General features: G+C 56.2%; 2 protein-coding genes across 2 annotated transcripts in view; one reads left to right on the top strand and one right to left on the bottom strand.

The window, feature by feature from the left end:
* Positions 1–20,230, top strand: part of AGPAT1 (1-acylglycerol-3-phosphate O-acyltransferase 1) — a 21,529-nt gene extending 1,299 nt beyond the window's left edge. Inside the window, exons 2-7 of the mRNA XM_038768338.1 lie at positions 10,228–10,466; positions 10,629–10,762; positions 10,911–11,086; positions 13,867–13,962; positions 16,981–17,053; positions 18,248–20,230. Coding sequence (XP_038624266.1) covers positions 10,237–10,466; positions 10,629–10,762; positions 10,911–11,086; positions 13,867–13,962; positions 16,981–17,053; positions 18,248–18,426 — 888 coding nt within the window. The 5' untranslated portion in view covers positions 10,228–10,236 and the 3' untranslated portion in view covers positions 18,427–20,230. The remainder of the gene's footprint in view (positions 1–10,227; positions 10,467–10,628; positions 10,763–10,910; positions 11,087–13,866; positions 13,963–16,980; positions 17,054–18,247) is intronic.
* Positions 20,157–27,978, bottom strand: EGFL8 (EGF like domain multiple 8). Its single transcript, XM_038768335.1, has 10 exons — positions 27,882–27,978; positions 26,833–26,962; positions 26,602–26,728; positions 25,759–25,881; positions 24,677–24,789; positions 23,331–23,426; positions 22,174–22,347; positions 22,003–22,082; positions 21,207–21,329; positions 20,157–20,582 (listed from the first exon to the last, which is right to left on the bottom strand). Exons 3-10 carry the CDS (start codon positions 26,700–26,702, stop codon positions 20,193–20,195), a joined length of 1,200 nt encoding a protein of 399 aa, XP_038624263.1. The 5' UTR covers positions 26,703–26,728; positions 26,833–26,962; positions 27,882–27,978; the 3' UTR covers positions 20,157–20,192.

The raw sequence follows: 27,978 nt of genomic DNA, 5'->3' as shown, positions 1-27,978 counted from the left end.
CAGGTTGTCCCACGGGGGGCTCGCAGTCTTCCACCCCATTTGACAGATGAGGGAACCGAGGCACAGAAAGTAGTGATGATAATAATGATGGGGCTTGTTGAGTGCTTACTATGTGCAAAGCACTGTTCTAAGCGATGATCGGGGTGTTCCCCATGGGGCTCACAGTTTTCAACCCCATTTGACAGATGAAGGAACCGAGGCACAGAAAGTAGTAATATTAAAGATGGTGCTTGTCGAGGAGTGCTTACTATGTGCGAAGCACTCTTCTAAGCGATGATCGGGTTGTCCCCCGTGGGGCTCACGGTCTTCAACCCCATTTAACAGATGAGGTAACTGAGGCACAGAAAGTAGTAATGATAATAATGATGGTGCTTGTCGAGTGCTTACTATGTGCGAAGCACTGTTCTAGGCGATGATCGGGTTGTCCCCTGTGGGGCTCACAGTCTTCATCCCCATTTGACAGATGAGGGAATTGAGGCCCAGAAAGTAGTAATGATAATAATGATGGTGCTTGTTGAGTGCTTACTACGTGCGAAGCACTGTTCTAAGCGATGATCGGGGTGTCCCCTGTGGGGCTCACAGTCTTCAGCCCCATTTGACAGATGAGGGAACCGAGGCACAGAAAGTAGTAATAATAATGATGGTACTTGTCGAGTGCTTACTACGTGCGAAGCACTGTTCTGAGCGATGATCGGGTTGTCCCCCGTGGGGCTCACAGTCTTCAACCCCATTTGACAGATGAGGGAACCGAGGCACGGAAAGTAGTAATGATAATAATGATGGGGCTTGTTGAGCGCATACTATGTGCGAAGCACTGTTCTAAGCGATGATCGGGTTGTCCCCCGTGAGGCTCACAGTCTTCAACCCCATTTGACAGATGAGGGAACTGAGGCACAGAAAGTAGTAATGATAATAATGATGGGGCTTGTTGAGTGCTAAATACGTGCGAAGCACTGTTCTGAGCGATGATCGGGTTGTCCCCCGTGAGGCTCACAGTCTTCAACCCCATTTGACAGATGAGGGAACCGAGGCACAGAAAGTAGTGATGATAATAATGGTGGGGCTTGTCGAGAGCTTACTATGTGCGAAGCACTGTTCTAAGCGCTGATTGGGTTGTCCCCCGTGGGGCTCACAGTCTTCAACCCCATTTGACAGATGAGGGAACTGAGGCACAGAAAGTAGTGATGATAATAATGACGGTGCTTGTCGAGTGCTTACTATGTGCGAAGCATTGTTCTGAGCGATGATCGGGTTGTCCCCCGTGGGGCTTACAGTCTTCAACCCCATTTGACAGATGAGGTAACTGAGGCACAGAAAGTAGTAACGATAATAATGATGGTGCTTGTTGAGTGCTTACTATATGCGAAGCTCTGTTCTGAGCAATGATCGATTTGTCCTCCGTGGGGCTCACAGTCTTCAACCCCATTTGACAGATGAGGGAACTGAGGCCCAGAAGGTAGTAATGATAATAATGATGGTGCTTGTTGAGTGCTTACTACGTGTGAAGCACTGTTCTAAGTGATGATCAGGTTGTCCCCCTTGGGGCTCACAGTCTTCATCCCCATTTGACAGATGAGGGAACTGAGGCACAGAAAGTAGTAATGATAATAATGATGGTGCTTGTCGAGGAGTGCTTACTATGTGCGAAGCACTGTTCTAAGCGCTGATCGGGTTGTCCCCTGTGGGGCTTACAGCCTTCATCCCCATTTTTATAGATGAGGGAACCGAGGCACCGAGAAGCGAAGTGACTTGCCCAAAGTCACACAGCGGACAAGTGGCGGAGCCGGGATCAGAACCCACGACCTCCGACTCCCACGCCCGGGCTCTTTCCACCGAGCCCCGCTGCTGATTACCCCGTGTAATAGACGTGCGCCCTATGGGCCGGGACCACGCTTCTTCACGGGCTCCATCCGAGGTGTAAAGGCGGGGTGGGAGCGGCGCTCAGTCCATCGCACACGGGTCCTGCCGCTCGTGGGGCAGGCCGAGCGCTGTGCTGAGCGCTGGGGCAGAGAAAAGAAAATCGGGCACCGCGGGGGGCTCGCAGCCTAAGGAGCGATGAATTAGAATCACCGTGGTATCTGTTAAGCGCTTACTATCCGCCGGGCGCCTTACTGAGCGACGGGGGTGGATCCGAGGAAATGGGGTAGCCGTCCCACGGCTTTCCTCCCCATTTAACGGATGAGGCAACTAAGGCCCAGAGAAGTGAAGTGACTTGCCCAGGGTCTCACAGCAGATAAGTGCCCGAGAAGCGGCGTGGCTCAGTGGACTGAGCCACTTCTAGACTGTAAGCCCACTGTTGGGTAGGGACCGTCTCTATATGTTGCCAATTTGTGCTTCCCAAGCGCTTAGTACAGTGCTCTGCGCACAGTAAGCGCTCAATAAATACGATTGATGATGGAAAGAGCCCGGGCTTTGGAGTCAGAGGTTGGGGGTTCAAATCCCGGCTCCACCAATTGCCAGCTGGGTGACTTTGGGCAAGTCACTTCACTTCTCTGGGCCTCAGTGACCTCATCTGTAAAATGGGGGTTAAGCTCTCCTGATCGCCTCGTAACCTCCCCAGCGCTTTGAACAGTGCTTTGCACATAGTAAGCGCTTAACAAATGCCGTCGTTATTATTATTATGGTGCCACGTGGGAGCAGGGTCACGATGGGTTCTGTGAACCGGTTTTTAAACGTTTGAGGAACGAGCCCATCAAGTCAGTCGTATTTATTGAGCGCTCACTATGTGCAGAGCGCTCCACTCAGCTCTTGGAGGAGCACAGAGCACCAGTTAACGGGAATGTTCGCCGCCCACAATGAGCTTACAGTCTAGAGGGGGGAAATGGGCATTGAAACCCCATTTTACAGTCGAGAAAACTTCAGGGAAGTGAAGGCCCTGGAATGTCAGTCATAAAGTCATTGTGTGCGTGTGTTGGATGAGCATCACACGTGTGTGTCTCTGGATGGGGTTGTGTGTGTGTGTGTTGGATGAGCATCACACGTGTGTGTCTCTGGATGGGGAGAGGGCACGCGCACGGACCCTTAACGATAATAATGGAGGATCGTGATGAAGCAGAGAAGCAGCGTGGCTCAGTGGAAAAGAGCCCGGGCTTTGGAGCCAGAGGTCGTGGGTTCAAATCCCGGCTCCGCCACTTGTCAGCTGTGTGACTTTGGGCGAGTCACTTCACTTCTCTGGGCCTCAGTTCCCCCATCTGTTAAATGGGGATTTAGACTGTGAGCCCCACGTGGGACAACCTGGTCACCTTGTAACCTCCCCAGCGCTTAGAACAGTGCTTTGCACATAGTAAGCGCTTAATAAATGCCATCATTATTATTATGTCCAGCCCACCTGTGTTGTACCTACCCCAGTGCATAGCTCACAGTGAGTGGTGCATAATACATACTTAATGGTGGTGACTGAGCCCCTTCCTTCCTCTCCCCCTCGTCCCCCTCTCCATCCCCCCATCTTACCTCCCTCCCTTCCCCACAGCACCTGTATATATGTTTGTACATATTTTTTTTACTCTATTTATTTATTTATGTAATTTATTTGTACATATCTATTCTATTTATTTTATTTTGTTAGTATGTTTGGTTTTGTTCTCTGTCTCCCCCTTCTAGACTGTGAGCCCACTGTTGGGTAGGGACTGTCTCTATATGTTGCCAATTTGTACTTCCCAAGTGCTTAGTACAGTGCTCTGCACATAGTAAGCGCTCAATAAATACGGTTGATGATGATGATGATGGTGTGTATTTGTTGAGCGTTGGAGCAGCCTGGCCTACTGAAAAGGACCTGGGCTTGAGAGCCAGAGGACCTGGATTCTCATCCCAGCTCTGCCACTTGTCTGCTGGGTGCCCTTGGGTGAGCCACTGGACGTCAGCACTCAGAACAGTGCTTGGCATCATCATCATCATCAATCGTATTTATTGAGCGCTTACTGTGTGCAGAGCACTGTACTAAGCGCTTGGGAAGTCCAAGTTGGCAACATCTAGAGACAGTCCCTACCCAACAGTGGGCTCACAGTCTAAAAGGGGGAGACAGACAACAAAACCAAACATACCAACAAAATAGATATGTACGCTCAACAAATGCCATTATTATTATTCCCTGAGCCTCGGTTTCCTCACCTGTAAAATGGGGATTAAGACTTGAAGACTGAGCCCCATGTGGGGCAGGGACTGCGTCCAACCCACTTATCTTGCGCTTAGTCCAGTGGCTGGCACATAGAAAGCACTTGACAAATACCACGGTTTTTATTCGGAACAGTTGTTTTTTTGTTTTTTTTTTTTTTTTAATGGCATTTATTAAGCACTTACTATGTGCAAAGCACTGTTCTAAGCGCTGGGGGAGATTACAAGGTGATCAGGTTGTCCCACGTGGGGCTCACAGTCTTCATCCCCATTTTCCAGATGAGGTCACTGAGGCGCAGAGAAGTGAAGTGACTTGTCCGAAGTCACACAGCTGACAATTGGCGGAGCCGGAATTTGAACCCGTGACCTTTACTTTACTTTAGTTTCCCAAGCGCTTAGTACAGTGCTTGGCAAATGGAAAAAGCGTTCACAAACACCACCGTCACTGTAACGATGATAACAATGACGATGACCACGGCGGCGGCAGGAGCATATCTATTCTATTTATTTTATTTTGTTAGTATGTTTGGTTTTGTTCTCTGTCTCCCCCTTTTAGACTGTGAGCCCGCTGTTGGGTAGGGACCGTCTCTCTATGTTGCCAACTTGTACTTCCCAAGCGCTTAGTACAGTGCTGTGCACATAGTAAGCGCTCAATAAATACGATTGATGATGATGATGCTAAAGTAGAACATGCTTCCCCGCATGTGCTGGTAGCGTGCCATCTCCCGCCTTAGAGGGGGGTTATTCATTCGTTCATTCATTCATTCAATCGTATTTATTGAGCGCTTACTGTGTGCAGAGCACTGTACTGAGCGCTTGGGAAGTACAAGTTGGCAACATATTAAGTTGGTGCCCGGGATCCCTGGGGCAGGTGGGGTCGGGTCGGTGCCACTACAGGGCAAAAGTGTCTCCTTTCCCAGCATGTCCTCTGGCACCCCTCTAGACGGGGCGACCTGGTCTGGCAGTGGGGTGGTCAATCAATCAATCAATCGTATTTATTGAGCGCTTACTGTGTGCAGAGCACTGTACTAAGCACTCGGGAAGTACATTTCTTGGGTGCCCCAAGGGCCTGGACCACAGGGCTGACCCACGTTGAGTGTGGCTGTGCGTCTGTGTATGTGACTGCCAGTCGGGTGACACAGCACGTGAATGTCTGTATCATCATCAGTCGTATTTATTGAGCGCTTACTGTGTGCGGAGCACTGTACTAAGCGCTTGGGAAGTACATTTCTTGGGTACCCCAGGGGCCTTGACCACAGGGGTGACCCGCATTGAGTGTGGCTGTGCGTCTGTGTATGTGACTGCCAGTCGGGTGACACAGCACGTGAATGTCTGTATCATCATCAATTGCATTTATTGAGCGCTTACTGTGTGCAGAGCACTGTACTAAGCGCTCGGGAAGTACATTTCTTGGGTGCCCCAGGGGCCTTGACCACTGGGCTGACCCACGTTGAGTATGGCTGTGCGTCTGTGTCACTGCCAGTCGGGTGACACAGCACGTGAATGTCTGTATCATCATCAATCGTATTTATTGAGCGCTTACTGTGTGCGGAGCACTGTACTAAGCGCTTGGGAAGTACATTTCTTGGGTGCCCCAGGGGCCTGGACCACAGGGGTGACCCACGTTGAGTGTGGCTGTGCGTCTGTGTATGTGACTGCCAGTCGGGTGACACAGCACGTGAATGTCTGTATCATCATCAATCGTATTTATTGAGCGCTTACTTTGTGCAGAGCACTGTACTAAGCACTTGGGAGGTACATTTGTTGGGTGCCCCAGGGGCCTGGACCACAGGGGTGACCCACGTTGAGTGTGTCTGTGTGTCTGTGTATGTGACTGCCAGTATCAGGACCGATGGGGTGTCTGTGAGCCCACTGTTTTAGACTGTTAGCCCACTGTTGGGTAGGGACTGTCTCTATGTGATGCCAATTTGCACTTCCCAAGCGCTTAGTACAGTGCTCTGCACATAGTAAGCGCTCAATAAATGCGATTGATTGATTGTGATGATTGTGTATGCGATGGGCCGTGTCAGCTAGTGTGACTGTGTGTCCCTGGTGGTCCTCGACGTGTTACCGTGTCAGCTAGTAGAGAAGCAGCGTGGCTCAGTGGAAAGAGCCCGGGCTTTGGAGTCAGAGGTCATGGGTTCAAATCCCGGCTCCGTCAACTGTCAGCTGTGTGACTTTGGGCAAGGCACTTCTCTGGGCCTCAGTTCCCTCATCTGTCAAATGGGGGTGAAGACTGTGAGCCCCCCGTGGGCCAACCTGATCACCCTGTAACCTCCCCAGCGCTTAGAACAGTGCTTTGCACATAGTAAGCGCTTAATAAATGCCATCATCATCAGCTAGTGTGCCGCTAGTGGTACTGGGCATGTTACCGTGTGAGCTGGTGTGTTACTGGTGGACCGGAGTGTGTAACCGTATCAGCTGGTGAGTCCGAGCCTGCCGTTGGTGATCCGGGGTGTGTGACTACATCAGGTTGTGGCCCTGACTCTGTCTGTGTGACCTTGGGCAAGTCACTTCTCCGTGCCTCAGTGACCTCATCTGTAAAATGGGGATTAAGACTGTGAGCCCCACGTGGGACAACCTGATCACCTTGCATCCCCTCCCAGCGCTTAGAACAGTGCTTGGCAAGTAGTAAGCGCTTAACAAATGCCATCATTATTATTATTATTATTATTACCGGTGATCTGGGGTGTGTTACCGTGTCAGCCGATGGTCTGGGGTGTGTTATTGTGTTGGCCGCTGTGTCTGTGTCCCGCTAGCGGCCCGGGGTGTGTTACCGTGTCAGCTAGCGTGTCCGAGTCTGTCACTGGTGGTCCGAGGTGTGGTACTGTGAGAAGCAGCGGTGGCTCAGTGGAAAGAGCCCGGGCTTTGGAGTCCGAGGGCGTGGGTTCAAATTCCGGCGCCGCCAGCTGTCAGCCACGTGACCCTGGGCAAGTCACTTCACTTCCCCGTGCCTCAGTTCCCTCATCTGTAAAATGGGGGTGAAGACCGTGAGCCCCCTGTGGGACAGCCTAATCACTTTGTATCCTCCCCAGCACTTAGAACAGTGCTTTGCACATAGTGAGCGCTTAATAAATGCCATTAGTATTATTACTGTGTCAGCTAGTGTGTCTAGGTCTGTCTGTAGAGAAACAGCATAGCTCAGTGGAAAGAGCCCCTGCTTTGGAGTCACAGGTCCTGGGTTCAAATTCCGGCTCCGCCACCTAGCTGTGTGGCCAACTTGTACTTCCCAAGCGCTTAGTACAGTGCTCTGCACACAGTAAGCGCTCAATAAATACGATTGATTGAATGAATGAATGGCTTTAGGCAAGTCACTTCACTTCTCTGTGCCTCAGTTCCGTCATCTGTCAAATGGGGATGAAGATTGTGAGCCCCCCCATGGGACAACCTGATCACCTTGTAACCTCCCCAGCACTTAGAACAGTGCTTTGCACATAGTGAGCGCTTAATACATACCATTATTATTATTACTGTGTCAGCTAGTGTGTCTAGGTCTGTCTCTAGAGAAGCAGCATAGCTCAGTGGAAAGAGCCCCTGCTTTGGAGTCACAGGTCATGGGTTCAAATCCCGGCTTCGCCACCTAGCTGTGTGGCCAACTTGTACTTCCCAAGCGCTTAGTACAGTGCTCTGCGCACAGTAAGCGCTCAATAAATACAATTGATTGAATGAATGAATGGCTTTAGGCAAGTCACTTCACTTCTCTGTGCCTCAGTTCCCTCATCTGTCAAATGGGGATGAAGATTGTGAGCCCCACCATGGGACAACCTGATCACCTTGTAACCTCCCCAGCGCTTAGAACAGTGCTTTGCACATAGTGAGCGCTTAATAAATGCCATTATTATTATTACTGTGTCAGCTAGTGTGTCTAGGTCGGTCTCTAGAGAAGCAGCATAGCTCAGTGGAAAGAGCCCCTGCTTTGGAGTCACAGGTCATGGGTTCAAATCCCGGCTCCGCCACCTAGCTGTGTGGCCAACTTGTACTTCCCAAGCGCTTAGTACAGTGCTCTGCGCACAGTAAGCGCTCAATAAATACGATTGATTGAATGAAAGAATGGCTTTAGGCAAGTCACTTCACTTCTCTGTGCCTCAGTTCCCTCATCTGTCAAATGGGGATGAAGATTGTGAGCCCCACCATGGGACAACCTGATCACCTTGTAACCTCCCCAGCACTTAGAACAGTGCTTTGCACATAGTGAGCGCTTAATACATACCATTATTATTATTACTGTGTCAGCTAGTGTGTCTAGGTCGGTCTCTAGAGAAGCAGCATAGCTCAGTGGAAAGAGCCCCTGCTTTGGAGTCACAGGTCATGGGTTCAAATCCCGGCTCCGCCACCTAGCTGTGTGGCCAACTTGTACTTCCCAAGCGCTTAGTACAGTGCTCTGCGCACAGTAAGCGCTCAATAAATACGATTGATTGAATGAAAGAATGGCTTTAGGCAAGTCACTTCACTTCTCTGTGCCTCAGTTCCCTCATCTGTCAAATGGGGATGAAGATTGTGAGCCCCACCATGGGACAACCTGATCACCTTGTAACCTCCCCAGCACTTAGAACAGTGCTTTGCACATAGTGAGCGCTTAATACATACCATTATTATTATTACTGTGTCAGCTAGTGTGTCTAGGTCTGTCTCTAGAGAAGCAGCATAGCTCAGTGGAAAGAGCCCCTGCTTTGGAGTCACAGGTCATGGGTTCAAATCCCGGCTCCGCCACCTAGCTGTGTGGCCAACTTGTACTTCCCAAGCGCTTAGTACAGTGCTCTGCGCACAGTAAGCGCTCAATAAATACGATTGATTGAATGAAAGAATGGCTTTAGGCAAGTCACTTCACTTCTCTGTGCCTCAGTTCCCTCATCTGTCAAATGGGGATGAAGATTGTGAGCCCCACCATGGGACAACCTGATCACCTTGTAACCTCCCCAGCACTTAGAACAGTGCTTTGCACATAGTGAGCGCTTAATACATACCATTATTATTATTACTGTGTCAGCTAGTGTGTCTAGGTCTGTCTCTAGAGAAGCAGCATAGCTCAGTGGAAAGAGCCCCTGCTTTGGAGTCACAGGTCATGGGTTCAAATCCCGGCTCCACCACCTAGCTGTGTGGCCAACTTGTACTTCCCAAGCGCTTAGTACAGTGCTCTGCGCACAGTAAGCGCTCAATAAATACGATTGATTGAATGAATGAATGGCTTTAGGCAAGTCACTTCACTTCTCTGTGCCTCAGTTCCCTCATCTGTCAAATGGGGATGAAGATTGTGAGCCCCCCCGTGGGCCAACCTGATCACCTTGTAACCTCCCCAGCGCTTAGAACTGTGCTTTGCACACAGTAAGCGCTTAATAAGTGCCATTATTATTGTTTTTACTGTTAATGTGTCAGCCAGTGTGTCCGAGTCCGTCGCTGGTGGTGCGGGGTGTGTTGCCGTGTCAGCGTGTCTGAGTCCGTCGCTGGCGGTCCTGGGTGTGTTGCCTGAATCGTGGCCAAATTGTTGCCAATTTGTACTTCCCAAGCTCTTAGTCCAGTGCTCTGCACATAGTAAGCGCTCAGTAAATACGATTGATGATTGATGGTCAATCATCATTGATCATTGAACATATAGAGACAGTAGGGACTGTCTCTATATGTTGCCAATTTGTACTTCCCAAGCTCTTAGTCCAATGCTCTGCACATAGTAAGCGCTCAGTAAATACGATTGATGATTGATGATCAATCATCATTGATCATTGAACATATAGAGACAGTAGGGACTGTCTCTATATGTTGCCAATTTGTACTTCCCAAGCGCTTAGTGCAGTGCTCTGCACACAGTAAGCGCTCAATAAATACGATTGATGATGATTGATGATGAATCGTGGGCCTGAACCTGCCGCTGAGTGAGCGCTCAATAAATACGATCGAATGAATGAATGAATGAATGAATGGTACCGGGGGAGCCCAGTATGTGTACGTCTGTGACGGGTGGTGCTGGGTGTGATAGTGTGTGTGTGTGTGTGTGTATGGGGGGGCTTTTAACGCCGTGAGTGTGTCTCCCTGGACGGTTGCGGATGGGCAGGGGTGAGGGTGCCCTCGGTGCCCGGTGCCCGGCTACCCCGGGGCGCTGAGCGTGGCCGGTCCCGTCCCCAGGCGCCGAACATGGAGCTGTGGTTGGGGTCGGGGGCCCTGGCGCCGCCTCCGCCCCCGCCGCTGCCGCTGCTCCTGCTGCTCCTGCTCCTGCTCCTGCTGCTGCTCCCGCTGCTGTTCCAGTGCAGTGCCACCTTCAAGTACTTCTGCAAGATGGCCTTCTACAACGGCTGGATCCTCTCCCTGGCCGTCCTCGCCGTGCCCATCTGCGCCCTGCGCGGCCGCAACGTGGAGAACATGAAGTGAGGCCCGGCCGCGGGGGCGGGCGAGACCGGGGACGAGCCTGGCGGCGGGGCGGGGCCGGAGCGGGGCGGAGGGCGAGGAGAGCCAGGAGAGAGGCCAGGCGGAGGAGAAGCCGCCGGGGACGGGCCCCGACACCCCTGGCTCTGCCCGCGCCCCGGCAGGATCCTGCGGGTGATGTTGCTGCACGTGAAGTACCTGTACGGGATCCGCCTGGAGGTGCGCGGCTCTGACAACTTCCCCCCGAGCCAGCCCTACGTCGTCGTCTCCAACCACCAGAGCTCCCTTGACCTGCTGGGTGAGTGCCCTCGCGCCCCGGGTGCCCCCCCGTGCCCCTCCCAGCCCCCCGCCCCGAGCCACCGGGCCGAGCTTCCCCACCCCGCGGCGGTCCCGTCGGTCCTGACCGCCCGCCCGGCCCGTCCCCTCCCCGCCACCCGCCGCCCCAGGGATGATGGAGGTGCTGCCAGGCCGCTGCGTGCCCATCGCCAAGCGGGAGCTGCTGTGGGCAGGGCCGGCGGGGCTGGCCTGCTGGCTGGCCGGCGTCATCTTCATCGACCGCAAGCGCACGGGGGACGCCATCAGCGTCATGGCCGAGGCGGCCCAGACTCTGCTCAGTGAGGACGTGAGTGCTCCCGGGCCCGCTGCCCTGCATCCGTATGTGTGTGTGTGTGTAGGCAACCCTCGGCGACTCCGAACCGGGGAGCGGGTATCCGTGTGCTTGCGTGTGTCTCTCTTCGTGCGCGGGCATGCGTGTCTTCGGAGCCGTGTGCCAGGGGTGGGCATCGTGTGTGTATGTCTGCCTCTGTGTGTCCCTCTTCGTGATCGGGTGCCAGAGGGCGGGTTCCGTGGCTGTTGTGTGTCTCGGTGTGTCCGTGTGCCAGGGGTGGGAACCGTATGCGTACCTTTGTGACCGGGTCTTAAGGGGTGGGTATCGCCTGTATTGGTCTCTTTGTGAGTGCGTGCCGGGGGGCGGGCACTGCTTGGTGATGTGTGTGTTTGTGTGAGACTGTGTGCTAGAGGGTGGATGCCATCTGTATGGATCTCTGTGAGTGCCATGGAGCGGGGATTGTGTACTCATCATCATCATCATCAATCGTATTTACTGAGCGCTTACTGTGTGCAGAGCACTGTACTAAGCGCTTGGGAAGTACAAATTGGCAACGTATAGAGACGGTCCCTACCCAGCAGTGGGCTCACAGCCTAAAAGGGGGAGACAGAGAACAAAACCAAACATACTAACAAAATAAAATAAATAGGATAGATATGTATAAATAAATAAATAAATAGAGTAATAAATATCTACAAACATATTTACATCTATCCAGGTGCTGTGGGGAAGGGAAGGAGGTAAGATGGGGGGGATGGAGAGGGAGACGAGGGGGAGAGGAAGGAAGGGGCTCAGTCTGTTAGTGTGTTTGGTTTTGTTTTCTGCCTCCCCCTTTTAGACTGTGAGCCCACTGTTGGGTAGGGACCGTCTCTAGATGTTGCCAACTTGTACTTCCCAAGCGCTTAGTACAGTGCTCTGCGCACAGTAAGCGCTCAATACATACGATTGATCGATTGGTTGATTGGGAAGGCCTCCTGGAGGAGGTGAGCTCTCAGTAGGGCTTTGAAGGGAGCCTGACCTCGGGCGAGTCACTTCACTTCTCTGGCAGGCACTGGGGGTGAGGGTGCAGGGGAGGGAGGGTCGGTTTTATACTGTCTTACGGGTGGGCATATCCCCTTCATCCGTGCCCTCCTGGAGGAGCCGGGAGGCCGGGGGCTTCTGGACTCTGCCCCCTCCTCTCCCCCCATCCCCGTCTGTCCCTCCGCCCGCGCCCCGCTGTGGGCCTGACTCAGGCCCCACTCTCCGTCTCCTCGCCTTTCCGGGCCCTCCTCGGCAGCTGGGCCTCCTTCCGCCCTTTCTCAGTCGGGAGTGATGACGGCTGGGGGCAAAGCGCTGGGCTGAGCCCTTGGGAGAGTGCGCCGGAGAAGAAAGAAGCAAGCCCTGCCGTCCAGGGGGAGAGAATGACACCGTGAAGGACAGAAGACGGGGAGGAAAAGAGCATAGAAGCTGAGAACTTCAGCGCTCCCTCAAGGAGCTGACGGTTGAATGGACAATACAGACAAGGGGAAAGCGCTCAGTACGGTACTTGGCACACAGTAAGCGCTCAGGCAGTACAGCTGAATGAAGTGGATGGGTGAAAAACATAAGTGCTTGAATAGTAGTAATTGTGGTGTCTAATAATGACGGTACTTGTTAAGCACTCACGTACGCGTCAAGCGCCGTTGTAAGCACCGGGGAAGATACGAGCTGACACGGTCCCTGTGCCACGCGGGGCTCCCGGACTGAATCCCCAGGTGACGGATGAGGGAACTGAGGCCCAGAGAAGCGAGGCGGTTTGCCCAGGGTCATGCGGAAGATCAGCGGTGGAGCCAGGATGAGAACCCAGGTCCTTCTGATTCCCGGGCCGGTGCTCAGAGTTTCTCAGTCAGAGCGGGCCAGGAGTGCTCAGTGTGTGTGAGGGAGAGGGAGAGAGTGTGTGTTTGGGTTTGTGTGTGATCCAGTGGTTCCCGGAGTTGGCAGGCTGGGTCCTGCCACCTCTAACAGAACAAACCAGAACCCCCCACCCCTTCGTGCCTCGCGGCACGCACTTCGCCCCGTGCTGCCACCTGCCCGCCCGCCCTCCTGGCCTGGGGCCCGGCAGGCACATGCCCGCCCGGGGCCAGACTCTGCCAGTGTCAGACGCCACGCCCACCCACGTTTCCATCGGCCCCCTCGGGGCACACGCTCCGGCCTGGCCCGCCGCCTCACCTCGCCTCTCAGCCCGCCCCCCCGCTTCCTCTGATCGGACCCTCCGGCCTCATCCCGCGTACGTCGTGCACTCGCGCTCTCTCCCTCTCTCTCTCCCTCCATCCCACCCAGACGTCTGGATGGGTCTCTCAGTGCATTTCCAGGTCTCTGGATGCATCTCTGGGCATCTTTGGATAGGTGACTGGGTGTTCGGGTTGGTCTCCGAGCCTATCTCTGGCTGTGTGTCTGGGTGTCTTCGGATGGGTGTCTCTGGGGGCGTCGCCTCGTGTATGGGGGCACTTCCAGGTGTGTGGGTGGGTGTCTGAGTGCAACTCTGGGTGTCCAAATGTGTCTCCGGATGTCTGGGTATGTCTTTGGTGTTTCTCTGGGTGTGTCTCTGGGCCTCCGGGAGCGTCTCTGGGTGTCCTGGAACGTGTCTGGGTGCATCTCTGAATGTCTTTGGATGGGTGTCTCTCTGGGTGTGTCTCTAGGTGCATCTCCGGGTGTCTGGGTGTATCTCTAAGTGTCTTCGGATGGGTGTCTCCCTGGGTGTGCCTCTGGGTCTCTGTCGTATGTGACTCTCCGGCTGACCGTGCCCCTCGTCTCTCCTTCCCTGCCCACCCCCACAGGTCCGGGTTTGGGTGTTCCCCGAAGGCACCAGGAACCACAATGGCTCCATGCTGCCTTTCAAACGTGGCGCCTTCCACCTTGCCGTGCAGGCCCAGGTCAGATCCTCGTCTTCCCGTTTCCTTCCCACCCCACCCCCCCCTTTTTTTTTAAAAAAAAATAGTATCTGTGAAACACTCACTCTATGCCAGGCACTGTACCAAGCGCTGAGGTGGGTACGAGCGAATCGGGTTGGCTACGGTCCCTATCCCACAAGACGCTTGCAGTCTTAATCCCCGTTTTACAGATGAAGGAACTGAGGCATAGAGCAGGGAAATAAGTTTCCCAAGGTCCCACAGCAGGCAAACGGTGGAGCTGGGATGAGAACCCAGGTACTTCTGACTCCCAGCCCCATAGTTTATCCGCCGGGCCACGCTGCCTCTCAGTCCCCGTTTTACAGATGAGGCATAGAGGAAGGGAAGTGACTTACCCAAGGTCACCCGGCAGGCAAGCGGCAGAGCATCCTGCGTACAGAGCACTGGGGAGAGTGCTGTAATCGATCGACCAGTGACGTTTCTCAAGCTCTTAGCACGCACGGAGCACTCCCCAAAGCGCTGGGGAGAATCCATCACTACAGAGTCCGTAGACGTGATTCCCGTCCCCAAGGAGCCAACCATCCGCGGGGGCAGAGTGGTTAGAGCCCACGCCTGGGAATCAGAAGGACCTGGGTTCTAATCCCGGCTCCGCCACTCACCTGCTGTGTGACCTTGGACAAGTCCCTTCACTTCTCTGGGCCTCAGATCTCCCCTCTGTAAAACGGGGGTGAAGACCGTGATCCCCACGGGAGACGGGGGCTGCGTCCGGCCCGACTGACTGGTATCTGCCCCAGCGCTTCGAACGGTCACCGGCCCAGAGTAAGCGCTTGACAAATACCACGGTTATTAGCGTCATCATCCTTGTTGTTACTCGAAAACCAGTTTGAGTGGAGTTACAACAGTGCCTGCTCTCAGGGAGCTTAAAGTCTGTCGGAAGAAGAGCCAGCGAAAGAGAGCGAGAAGGAGAGGCCAGAGAGGTAGGAAGAGAACAAGGAGGAGGTGATCGGCAGCCAGGCTAAGATAGATAGGGTTTCCCTGGGGAGGGGAGGGAAGGGCCGGCAGGGTGAGTGTGAGCCCAGTTATCTGGAAAGGTAATAATAATAATAATAATAATGGCATTTATTAAGTGCTTACTATGTGCAAAGCACCGTTCTAAGCACTGGGGGATACAAGGTGATCAGGTTATCCCATGTGGGGCTCGCAGTCTTAATCCCATCTTACAGATGAGGTAACCGAGGCACAGAGAAGTTAAGCGGCTTGCCCAAGGCCCCACAGCTGACAAGTGGTGGAGCCGGGACTCGAACCCATGACCTCTGACTCCAAAGCCCGTGCTCTTTCCACTGAGCCACGCTGCTTCTCCCTTCCCCCCTTGTTGAAGGTCCACTGAAGCTTTATGGAAGGCCCGTCTCCTCCAAGAGGCCTTCCCTGATTAAGCCCTCCTTTCCTCTTCTCCCACTCCCTGCCTCGCTCCCTTTACTCATCCCCGCTCCCAGCCCCACAGCACTCAAGTCCATCTCCGTCATTTATTTCTACAAACGTCTGTCTCCCCCCGCTAGACTGTAAGCTCATTGTGGGCAGGGAATGTGTCTTTGACCTTGCTATGGCGTCCTCTCCCAAACGCTTCCTTAGTAGAGTGCTCTGCACACCATAATCACTGTGATTATGGTGATTTAGATTTAGATATGTGATTTAGACTGTGAGCCCATTGTTGGGTAGGGACTGTCTCTATATGTTGCCAACTTGTACTTCCCAAGCGCTTAGTACAGTGCTCTGCACACAGTAAGCGCTCAATAAATACGATTGATGATGATAATCACTTGGCAATTAGGATTGGCCGCCTGACTGACCGAGACCGGAGATCCGCCGTTGACCGTCGGAAGGAGCGGAAACCCGACTGAAGAGGCCTGAGGCGGGCCTCGGGGTCCATCAGTAAATCGGTCGTGTTTATTGAGCGCTTACGTGCGGTGCACTGAACTGAGCGCTTGAGAGGACAACACGACAGTAAAACAGAGACACACTCCGCTGCCCGCATCATTTTTCGGCCAAAACGTTCAGGCCGTATTTCCCCACTCCTCAGAAAACTCCAGTGGTTGCCCAGCCCCGTCCGCCTCAGACAGAAACTCCCTCACCATCGCTTTAAAGCCTTCCGCCACCTCGCCCCTTTTTACTACAGCCCATCCCACAAACTTCGCTCCTCTTATGCCAACCTTCTCACTCTCCCTCCATCGTGTTCCACCTTTTCGGGGAAACGTGGACCCTCCCTCTCCCCCCCCCCCAGAGACCGAGTGGACCCTTAGGGAAGATAGAAGGGCCGGAGTGAGTGGTTTTGGAAAGTGAGAGAGATGAGTCAATCAATCAATCAATCAATCGTATTTATTGAGCGCTTACTATGTGCAGAGCACTGTACTAAGCGCTTGGGAAGTACAAATTGGCAACACATAGAGACAGTCCCTACCCAACAGTGGGCTCACAGTCTAAAAGACTCACAGTCTAAAAGAGTCGGGACGGTTGGATTTGGAAACAGGAAGGAACCCTCTCCTTTTATGAGAAAATGGTATGAAGGGCTTACCGTGTCCAGGTACTGGGGTAGAGCCAAGCTATCCGGTTTGGACGCCGTCTCTGCCCCGCGTGGGGCTCCCTGTCTTCATCCCCGTTTTGCAGATGAGGAAACTGAGGCCCAGAGAAAGGAAGTGACTTGCGCAAGGTCACACAGCAGAGAGTCAGGGAGGTGAGGCCGGGGGGTGGGGGTGGGGGGCTGTCGTTGACAGAACGGAAATCCTCAAGAGCGAGGCCTCCAAAGTCGGTGTCGTGGAGGTCGAGGGGTGGGGTTACGGGCGACTTCCAGCGGGAGTAAGTTGTCCGGAATAGCCGATGGGCTGTGGGGGGGGCGTGGAGATTCCCCCCCCCACCCCAGTTCCAAGATAGCAAGCTTCCCTTGGTCCCATTGGAGCCGATCCCCTCCCCACCCCCGATTTGCCGAGCTGGTTGAGGGGGCCCTGCCACCAGGCCTGGGGGTGGTCACGGTCCCCTCCCCACCCGCAGGTCCCCATCGTTCCCATCGTCATGTCCTCCTACCGAGACTTCTACTCCAAGAAGGAGCGGCGTTTCACCACCGGTGAGTCGGGGGGGTCCTGGGGGTGTGGGGAGAGCCCCGAGATTCAGGGTTCGGAGAGGTGAGAAATGGGGGAAAGAGGGCAGAGCCAAGCGAGAAACAATCAAACCGTGGGTCGATCGATCACTGGCATTTGTAGAGGGCTAACTGTGTGCAGGGCCTTAGGAGAACTGAGTAGGGTTGGAGACGGGGCGAGGCCAGGGGCTGGGAAATCAGAACTGTGGTTTGTTAAGCGCTCGCTATGGGCCGGGCACTGCACTAAACACTGGGGTAAACGATAATCACCCTGTCCCACTCGCGGCTTACAGTCTAAGGGGTGGGAGAACGGGGATCAATTCCCCGTTTTACAGAGAGAAGTGACTTGCCTGAAGTCATCCAACAGGCAAGGGACAGAGGCAGGATTAGAACCCAGGTCCCTGGGCTCTTTCGGCCAGACCACGCTGCTTCTCGTGGGGGGGTGTAGGGGTCAGCTGGGGATTGGGGTTTGAGACAACTGCTTGGGGTCCCTGGATTTCAGGAGGCCCTTCCTGGCCCCGGGAAGCGGTCCCCACCTTCGTTGTGTGGGTGTCCCTGTCCCCCCTGCCCCTGACCTGGGACAGGTGAAGCTTCTGGGTGGGTGGGCTCCTTATTTGTATTTTCTAAGTGGTAGTGGTGGCGTTTTCTGCGTGCCCCCTCTCTGCAAGGCACCGTACTAAGCACTTGGGTTGCCCAAGACACGTCCCGTGCCCTCGAGGAGCCGGCACCGAAACGGGGGGAGGCTGGCCCAAATATTTACCAAGAGTGGAATCGGAATCGTTGCGTGTACAATGAAATTTCCACCCATGAGGAGGTGGGAGGGGACCGGGTGGACCCTGCCTGGGGCACCAGCGATTTGTGGTGGGATTGTAAAAGGAGCATTCTCCGGGGGCAGCCCCCTTCTGCCCCTCTGTCTCCCTGGCTCATGCACTCTTTCTCTTCCTCCCTGCTCTCTCCGTTTCTCTCCGTCTCCACTCACTTGTACCAGCATTTCTTAAGGACTTACTGTGTGCAGAGCACTGTACTAAGCATCAGGAGAGAATCCACAGGTGGGGCCGCAGTCTGAGAGCGGAAGCCGTCCCGGTGTGGTGGGAGGAGGAAGGAGAATGGCCAGGGAGCCCAGGGGGAGACCACGGGGCCGAGGGCGGCGGGCCGGGCCCGACAGCCTCTCTCTCCCCCCAGGGACGTGCCGGGTGCGGGTCCTGCCGCCGGTGAGCACCCGAGGCCTGGGCCCGGAAGAGGTGCCCAAGCTGACGGAGGAGGTGCGCGCCTCCATGCTTCGCGTCTTCCAGGAGATCTCCGCCACCAGCAGCCGGGGGGACCCCGAGGAGACCAGCGCGCCCGGCCAGGCCAAGCTCTGAGCTCCCTTCTTCCCCGTCCCCCACCCGCCGCCGGCCTTGGACTCTGGGACTCACCTCCTCCTCCTCCTCCTCCTCCTCCTCCTCCTCCTCCTCCTCTCCGATCCCTTCCCCCCGCAGTCCTCCTGGCTCCTTCCAGCCCCCCACGCCACCCCAGTCTTCCCCAGTTCTCCTCTCCCACCCCACCCCACTGCACCCCTCCCCAGGACTTGCCAGCGATGGTACAGTTTTCACTCCAGCCCTCCCCACCTTCTCGGGGGAACACTCCCCTCCCCCCTGACGAGGGCGCGTGAACCCTCGGGTCCAACCTCCGGGACGCGGGGTGTGGAACCATCCACTCCCCTCCCCGCCTTCTTGGGGGAACACTCCCCGCCGCCCAGCCAGGGCACATGGACTCACTCGCCCGACCCTGGGGTCCAACCTGCCGCTCGCAGGGTGTGGAGCCTCCCGTTGCCCTCCCCGCTTTCTTGGGGGATCGCTCCACCTTCCCACCCAAGGGCGCGTGGACTCGCCCGTCCCTGGGGTCCAACCCACTGCTGTTGTCCACTCCGCCCCACCTCGCTCCTCATCCGCTACTCCCTCCGCCCCACGGATTCAGGTGGGCTCATCTGGTTCCCGAGGGTGGGGCTCGGACGCCCCTTAGCCCCCGTCCGTCCCTCCCCACCCGCCCCCCCGCCGAACTGTGGACTGAGGCGGACCCTTCCAACCCCTTCGCCGACCATTCCAGTCCTTCCTGCCCTCAGTCCGTGTGGATGGGCCCGGACGCGTGGACCGGACTCCGCAGTCCGTTCGCCTCGACCTCCTCCCTCCCCTCCCGTGGGTCCAAGCGGTCGGGTCCGACCCCCCAGACCCCAATTCCTTCCCCTCCTCCTCTCCCGTGGTACGGCCCAGTGGTGGGGGCATTCGGGGCTTCCCCTCCCGTGGGAGCCAGTGGGCCAGTTTGGGGCCGTACCGTTTCCTCCGGTCAGGGGCTGAGGATTACCGGTGCTGCATTAACCTCCCTCCCCCCACCCTTGCTCCCTGAGGGTGGGAGCGGACCTTTTAATTTATTTCCCCCCCGTTTTGGAAGAGGGAGTCCCGAGGCCTCTGTTCCCTCACTTGCCCTCGGTGACCTCTGACCTTTCTCCCTCTTCACAGCCAAACCCTGTCAGTGTTACCAGTCCAGGAGGGGGAAGAAGGGGGCTGGGTTCCCCCTCTTAGCCGTTTATGGGGGCGAGGTGCCCACGGTGGGGAGCAGGGAGAGGAAGAGTTTACAAAATGGTGGAGGAGGAGGGGCTGGGCCTGGCCCTGCCCCCTCAGTCCTTCCTCCCACCCCCCCAACAGCTGCCTCCATTTCCCCCCATCCAGTGTGGGGCCATCACAGCCTTAAGTAGCACGAGACCCCACCCTTTGACCCCGGGGGTGAAGGGTAACAGCCTGTGGTCCTATTTCAGCGCACCTCCCCCATCCCCTCGCCTTGAAGGCAAAACTTGGGGTCCCCCCCCCTCCACACCCCCACCCTTTTTACTTGAGGCCAGTCAAAGTCGGAGCCAGTGTAACACGGGGAGAGGGGCAGAGTTGATGCCCTCCCAGCTCTCCCTTCCTTCCCTCTTGCCCTCCCTCCTTTCCCCAGCCCAGTTCTGCTTTTCCAGTTCCACGTTAGCACGGGGTTCCTCTCCCAACCCCCCTTTTCCCCCCGCGGGGGTCACAGGACAGTCCAGTCTGGTCTCTTGGCAGGTTGGGGAAGAGGGAGAAGCAGGGGGGAGCCCGCAGCAATGGTTTTTATTAATTCAAATAACAAAGTCGGAGAATAAAGCGCAGAAGAGAGCGGGCCTGGGTTTTTTTGGGGAGGGGGGAAGGCGGCGGTCAGTCATATTTATTGAACGCTTGCCGCGTGTAGAATGCTGTATTAAGCGCTTGAACCCAAGCTGCCCGTTCTTCCACCTCTTAGGGTCCGAGTCGTTTCCACCGTGCCGCCTTATCGGCGTCCAGACAGCCATCCGTGGCAGCCCAAGGGTCTGGGGAACCAGGCATCCGGCCCTTGCCGGGGTTAGTGGGGTGGAAAGGGGTCGGTATAAATTAGACGGCCCAGGAGGTCGGACGCGGAAGCCCGTCACCGGAGCGGGTGGCCTTTCATCGGCGATCGAGACCGGGCCCCAAACTGTTGTCTTCGCAAGAACCTGCCGGAAGAGGAAATAATGTGGTACTTCTTGAGTGCTTTCTATGTGCCAAACACTGAGGTAGATAGTAATCAGGTCAGATACAATCCCTGTTCCACTGGGGGCTTGCAATCTTAATCCCCATTTTACAGGTGAGGGGACTTGAGGGCCAGAGAAATTTTGTGACTTAATAATGGCATTTATTAAGCGCTTACTATGTGCAAAGCACTGTTCTAAGCCCTGGGGAGGTTACAAGGTGATCAGGTTGTCCCACGTGGGGCTCACAGTCTTCACCCCCGTTTTACAGATGAGGTCACTGAGGCCCAGAGAAGTGAAGTGACTTGCCCAAAGTCACCCAGCTGACAAGTGGCGGAGCCGGGATTTGAACCCATCACCTCTGACTCCAAAGCCCGGGCTCTTTCCGCTGAGCCGCGCTGCTTCTCTAACTTGGTCTAGGTTGCACGGCAGATGTGGGTGCTCTGTACTCTAGGCCATGCTGCTTCTCGTGTAGGTGCCCGGGTGCTCGACGCCCATGCCCGTGCACACCCCGTTCTCCCCCCGGCTCCCGAGGCTAGGGGTGGGCCCGGTTTCGGGGAGGGAGTGGGGAGACTCACAAGAGCCCAGCTTCTCCTCCAGGAGCAGCACCTGGTCACTGAGCGAGTCGATCCGGTCCCCGCGGCCCCACAGCTCGGCCACCTGCTCCGGACGCAGCGCCTCGGGGGGCACGGGGAGCATGCCGCGGACCCAGGCCCCTGCCCGGGTTGCCCACTGGAAACACGGAGAGCCGAGAGTGAGACCCCCCTACCCCCCTGCTGCCATCCAGAGTGGTGTGGCGAGGGACAGTCAGTGACTCAATGGTATTTACTGAGCGCTTACTGTGTGCAAGCACTGTACTAAACGCTTGGGAGAGGACCATGTAATGGGCGCATTCCCTGCCCACAACGCGCTTCGGGCTGGGCAGCGGGGAGAGGTTACAGAGATAATAATGATGGTATTTGTTAAGCGCTTACTAGGCAAAGCACTGTTCTAAGCGCTGGGGAGGTTACAAGGTGATCAGGTTGTCCCACGGGGGGCTCACGGTTTTAATCCCCTCATTTTCCAGATGAGGTAACTGAGGCCCAGAGAAGCGAAGTGACTTGCCCAAAGTCACAAGGCTGACAGTTGGCAGAGCCGGGATTTGGACCCATGACCTCGGACTCCAAAGCCCGGGCTCTTTGCCCTGAGCCACGCTGCTGCTCTGTGCTCAGAGATGGGCATAAGTGCTGGGGGGATGAGTAAAGGGGGCGAGTCGGGGCAACGCAGAAGGGAGTGGGAGAAGTGGAGAGGAGGGCTTAGTCGGGGAAGGCCTCTCGGAGGAGATGGGCCTTCGATAAGGCTTTGAAGGGAGGGGAGAGGGCGGTGGACGGGCGGACGGACATCCAGGACACCCCAGCCTGCTCACCTCCTCCAGGTGCTCCAGGCGGATCCTCAGCTCCCCCATCTCCTGCCTCAAGTTGCGCTCATCCTGCTTTGCCTCCCGCACTGTCGGGACACGGGGGATGTGGCCTACACGAGGCCTCGGGGGTCCGTGGGGGGAGGCCCCCCATCCCACCCCATCCTCTGCCACGCTCACCTGCCACACTGAGGATGCTGGGGCTGGGTGGGGGCTCCGGGGGCCCCTCCTCCAGGCAGGTCCGTTCGTCCGGCCCCAGGGTCAGCCCTGGCGGGCAGCCGCAGACAAAGCTGCCCCGCGTGTTGAGGCAACGGTGGGAACAGAGCGGGACCCCGGCCCGGCATTCATCCACATCTGGAAGGCAGGAGTGCATAAAGAGCCGGGCCCTGGGGTCCCCCTTCTCATCATCATCGTCAATCGTATTTATTGAGCGCTTACTGTGTGCACAGCACTGTACTAAGCGCTTGGGAAGTACAAATTGGCAACATATAGAGACAGTCCCTACCCAACTCACAGTCTAAAAGGGGGAGACAGAGAACAAAACCAAACATACTAACAAAATAAAATAAATAGAATAGATATGTACAAGTAAAATAAATAGAGTAATAAATATGTACAAACATATATACATATATTCTCAGTAATAATGATGGCATTTGTTAAGTGCTTACTGTGTGCACTGTTCTAAGCACTGGGGAGGACACAGAGTGATCAGGTTGTCCCACGGGGGGCTCACAGTCTTCATCCCCATTTTCCAGATGAGGGAACTGAAGCCCAAAGGAGTGAAGTGACTTGCCCAAAGTCACACAGCTGACAGTTGTCGGAGCTGGGATTTGAACCCTGAGCCCACTGTTGGGTAGGGACCGTCTCTATATGTTGCCAACTTGTACTTCCCAAGCGCTCAGTACAGTGCTCTGCACACAGTAAGCGCTCAATAAATACGATTGATTGATTGATTGACCTCTGAATCCCCACCCCCGGCTCTTTCCACTGAGCCACGCTGCTGCTTATGGTGCTTACTCTGGGACAGGCACTATACTAAGCACTGGGGCAGATCCCGGATAATTGGGTTGGACACAGTCCGTGTCCCACAGAGTCTAAATCCCCTGATGAGGGAACTGAGGCCCGGAGAAGCGAAGCGGCTTGTCCAGGGTCCCACGGCAGACGAGTGGCCGAGCGGGAATCAGAATCCCTGACCTCGTGGCTCCGAGGCCCGGGCTCTATCCGCCAGGCCTCGCCGCTTCCCCGAAGGAAGAGGGGTAGGAAGTGGGGCTTGAGGAGGAGAAATTTGGGGGCTCGGTGGGGGGGAGGAGGTGCCCCCACCCATGCAGACTCACCCACGTGGCAGTGCTTTCCCCCCCATCCAGGGGCACACTGACACTGGCCGGGCCGGGCACAGACCCCTCCGTTTTGACAGGGCTTCGGACAAATGGCTGCAAGAGAGAGTGAGGGGTCAGAGGCGCTTCACGCTCCCTTTGGACCTCCCCCCGCCTTCATAGTAATAGTATTCACGACCATTATTGTGGTATCGGTTATTAAGTGCTTACTATCATCATCAATCATATTTATTGAGCGCTTACTGTGTGCAGAGCACTGTACTAAGCGCTTGGGAAGTACAAGTTGGCAGCATATAGAGAGTCCCTACCCAACAGTGGGCTCACCAAACACTGTGCTGAGCCCCAGAATAGATACAAGACAATCCAGTCAGACACAGTCCCTGCCCCGTACAGGGCTCCCGGTCTAAGGGGGAGGGAGAACAGGAACTAAGTCACCCATTTTATGGAAAAGGAATCTGGGGCACAGAGAGGGTAAGTGACGCTCCCACCCTCCCTTGACCATCAATAATAATAATGATGGCATTTATTAAGCGCTTACTATGTGCAAAGCACTGTTCTAAGCGCTGGGGAGGTTACAAGGTGATCGGGTTGTCTCACAGGGGGGCTTACAATCTTAATCCCCATTTTACAGATGAGCTAACTGAGGCACAGAGAAGTGAAGTGACTTGCCCAAAGTCACACAGCTGACAAGTGGCGGAGCTGGGATTTGAACCCATGACCTCTGACTCCAAAGTCCATGCTCTTTCCACTGAGCCACGCTGCTTCCCATGCGCTTGGCTGCATTTGTTACTCCCCATAGCCCCACAGCACTTGTGTCCATATTTTTTTTTCCTTAATGATATTTGTTAAGCACTTACTATGCTGTCCTAAGCATTGGGGTAGATGCCAGCGAATTATTCATTCAGTTGCATTTATTGAGCCTTAACTGTGTGCAGAGCACTGTACTACATGCCTGGGAGAGTACAATATAATCAATCAATCGTATTTATTGAGCGCTTACTGTGTGCAGAGCACTGTACTAAGCGCTTGGGAAGTCCAAGTCGGCAACACATAGAGACAGTCCCTACCCAACAGCGGGCTCACAGTCTAGCAATGAACACATTCCCTGCCCACAACGAATTTCCAGTCTAGAGCTAATCGGGTCGGACACAGTCCCCGCCTCACATGGGGCTCACAGTCTCAATCCCCATTTTACAGATGAGGTAAATGAGGCCCAGAGAAGTATAGTGGTTTGCGTCTCTGATTTCCAGGCCCGGACGGCGTCCGCTAGGCCGCTGCCTGCTGTGTGAGCGTCATTCCCCCCGCGCCGCACCTCGCGGCCCCCGGCCCTCCGTGGGATCCCGCACCTTCCTCGCAGGTCAGCGCCCCTGGGTGCCGCTTCTTCCAGCCCTGACAGCACACGGCGTGAGTCTGCAGAACCTCCCGTCGAACTTCTCGCCACGCCACGCGGTAGGTGGTCCTGGGGGCGGCATTCGTTCATCATCATCATCAATCGTATTTATTGAGCGCTTACTGTGTGCAGAGCACTGGACTAAGCGCTTGGCAACTTATAGAGACAGTCCCTACCCAACAGTGGGCTCGCAGTCTAAAAGGGGGAGACGGAGAACTAAACCAAATTCATTTCATTCATCCGATCGTACTCACTGAACGCTTACGGTGTGCAGAGCGCTGCACTGAGCGCTTGGGAGAGTACGATACAACAACCGACCCATTCCCTGCCGCAGCGAGCTTACGGTCTAGCGGAGGGGAGACAGACATCGATTCAGATCAACAAATGACAGATACGGACCTAAGTGCTGAGGGGCTGGGAGGGGGGAAGGATCAAGGGATGGCTCAGTGGAAAGAGCACGGGCTTGGGAGGTAATCAATCAATCAATCAATCAATCAATTGTATTTATTGAGCGCTTACTGTGTGCAGAGCACGGTACTAAGCGCTTGGGAAGTACAAGTTGGCGACATATAGAGACGGTCCCTACCCAACAGTGGGCTCACAGTCTAGAAGGTCAGCTTTGTGACCTTGGGCAAGGCACTTCACTTCTCTGTGCCTAAGTTCCCTCATCTGTGAAATGGGGATGAGGACTGTGAGCCCCACGTGGGACAACCCGATCACCTTGGATCCTCCCCATCATCACCATCATCAGTCGTATTTATTGAGCGCTTACTATGTGCAGAGCACTGTACTAAGCGCTTGGGAAGTACAGATTGGCAACATAATCCCCTTATCCCCAGCGCTTAGAACAGTGCTTTCCGGCGCTTAGAACAGTGCTTTGCACATAGTAAGCGCTTAACAAGTGCCATTATTATTATTATTATTAAGGGAGTGAGTTGGGGAGATGCAGGAGGAAGAGGGAGAAGGGGAAAGGAGGGAGTTTAGTGTGGGGGACCCGGAATTCCGGCCCCCTCCCCCGGCCCGGCCCCGTGTCCCCACCTGTAGGTGCTGCAGACGCGCCGCCCTGCACACAGGGTTAGGTAGGGCTTGTACACGGGCTGACTGTACGACTCGTTGTAGTGGAGCGGGACCCTCAGGGACTGAGTGGAGCACACCCCCTGTCTAGGAGGAAACGGGAGGGAACAAGGAGCAGGCCCACCGCGCCCCCAGAACCCTCGGGCAGCAGGGATCGCTAGCCACCCGGCCCCTTCCATCAAAGTCCTTGGGAAGCGCACTGGGGAGGCCCATCCCGGGAAAGTCGCTCAACGCCCTACCCCCTCCAGAACAGGTGGGCAGGTCCTGCCCTCTCTAGGACACGCGGCGAGGCCTCGCCCTCTCTGGAACACGTGGCGAGGTCCTGCCCCCAACTAGAACGGGTAATGAGGCCTTCACCCCCTCCAGAACAAATGGTCAGTAGGTCCTGCCCTCTCTAGGACACGTGGCAAGGCCTCGCCCTCTCTGGAACATGTGGCAAGGTCCTGCCCCCCTCTAGAACAGGTGGTGTGGCTCCTGCCCCCCTCTAGAACACGTGGTCGGGTCCTGCCCTCTCTAGGCCACAGGCCTCTCTGGAACACGTGGGGAGGTCCTGCCCCCCTTTAGCACAGGTGACAAGGCCCCCTCCTCCTCTAGACCCCGTGGTCAGGTCCTGCCCCCCCAACTAGAACAGGTAGTGAGGCCTTCGCCCCCTCCGGAACAGGTGGTCAGCAGGTCCTGCCCTCTCTAGGCCACATGGCGAGGCCTTGCCCTCTCTGGAACACGTGGCAAGGTGCCGCCCCCCTCTAGAACAGGTGATGAGGCCCTGCCCTGCCACTCCGAGCCCCCTCCCTTCCCCCCGGTTGTCACCTGTGTTGGCGGGGGTCCCCGCGGACCCCCGGGGCTCCGACCAGCAGCAGCAGCAGCAGCGGTGGCAGCAGAAGCGACGGGCTGAGAGCCGCCCGGGCCATGGAGCCCCGCACGGGCCCCAGCAGCCCTGCGGGGACAGGGTGGGGGCTAGAGGGGGGCTAGCGGCCCTCCTTCCATCCCCCCCTCGTGTACCGACCCCCTTCCCCGCCCCCAGGCCCGTCCCTCACCCACCTTGACACCTGGAAGCAGTGTCCGGGCCCGGCCGTCTCTCTGTCTCCGTGTCTGTCTCTGTGCCCGGGCTGTGGCGGCCAAGGCTGAGGCCCGGAGGTCTCGCAGACGAGGCGTTGGGGGCGGGTCCACGCTGACAGCGGGGGCGAGGGGCAGGAGTTGGGGGGCGGCCGCCTCCCCTAGCCCAGCCCAGCCCTTATCCCGCACTCCCTGGGCCCTCTCCTCCTCGCCCTCTCCGTTTCCCCTTTGACCCCCAGGACAGGACGTGGGATGGGGAGATTAGGGAGAAGGGAGAGATGTGAGGGGGATGGGGTGGGGGGCATCTTGGGGGATGGGCCCTGAAGGCAGGGGAAAAACCCACGTCTGTCTGGCGTCTCTGCCCCCTGTGGCATTTAGATTGGGGGGCGGCGGGTAGTGAATGAGGGCAGCGTCTCTCCGCGCCCCCGGTCTCGGCCGGGGCCGGCTGGCACACAGGGCCCCCATTGTCCCGCCGGGATTCCATCCCTGGGGATGAGGACGCCCATTGTCCCCCCAACTCCCCGGCCCGGCCCCGCAGAGACCGCGGGGGACCGGGCCCCTGACCCGCCGGCCCCCCCGGGCACCGCATTCCCCATGAGACCACCCCGCCCCAGGGGCCCCGGTTCCCAGCTCCGCTCTCCCCCCACAATGGACCCGGGCATCCAGGTTCCCCCCAGCTCTGCCCCTAGGCTCCCCGGTTCTCAGGAGCTGGACAGGAAGGGAATTGTCCTTAACAGGAAAATGCCCAGAGAGAATCAGGAACCTGAACAAACGGGCATTGAGAGGCCGGAAACTTTAGGTCTGGGCCTGGGCCCCGCCCCGGCACCCCCTCCCCGCCAACCCCCGGCTCTCTGCCCTGGCCAGGATCCACAAACCCTGCTCCCCTCGGGGTCCCACCCAAAGCACCCCATTTGCCCCACCCTCTCAAGGACCCCCCCCCCAACCCTTCCAACACCCCTCAGGACCCCACCCGGGTAGCCCAACTCGGGGTCCCACTCCCCCACACATCCTTCTCCCCTCTGGACTCTAATCACCTATCCTGGCTTCCTCAGCGGGACCCCCCGTCTCCCACAGCCCTCTCTCTGCCTTCAGGGTCCCAAGAATTTCAGTCAGTCGCCCTGTCAGTCACCG

This window comes from Tachyglossus aculeatus, chromosome Y4 (genome assembly GCF_015852505.1).
Source record: "Tachyglossus aculeatus isolate mTacAcu1 chromosome Y4, mTacAcu1.pri, whole genome shotgun sequence".
In the NCBI taxonomy this organism is placed as follows: Eukaryota; Metazoa; Chordata; class Mammalia; order Monotremata; family Tachyglossidae; genus Tachyglossus; species Tachyglossus aculeatus.
This window is presented reverse-complemented; position numbering and strand designations above follow the sequence as displayed.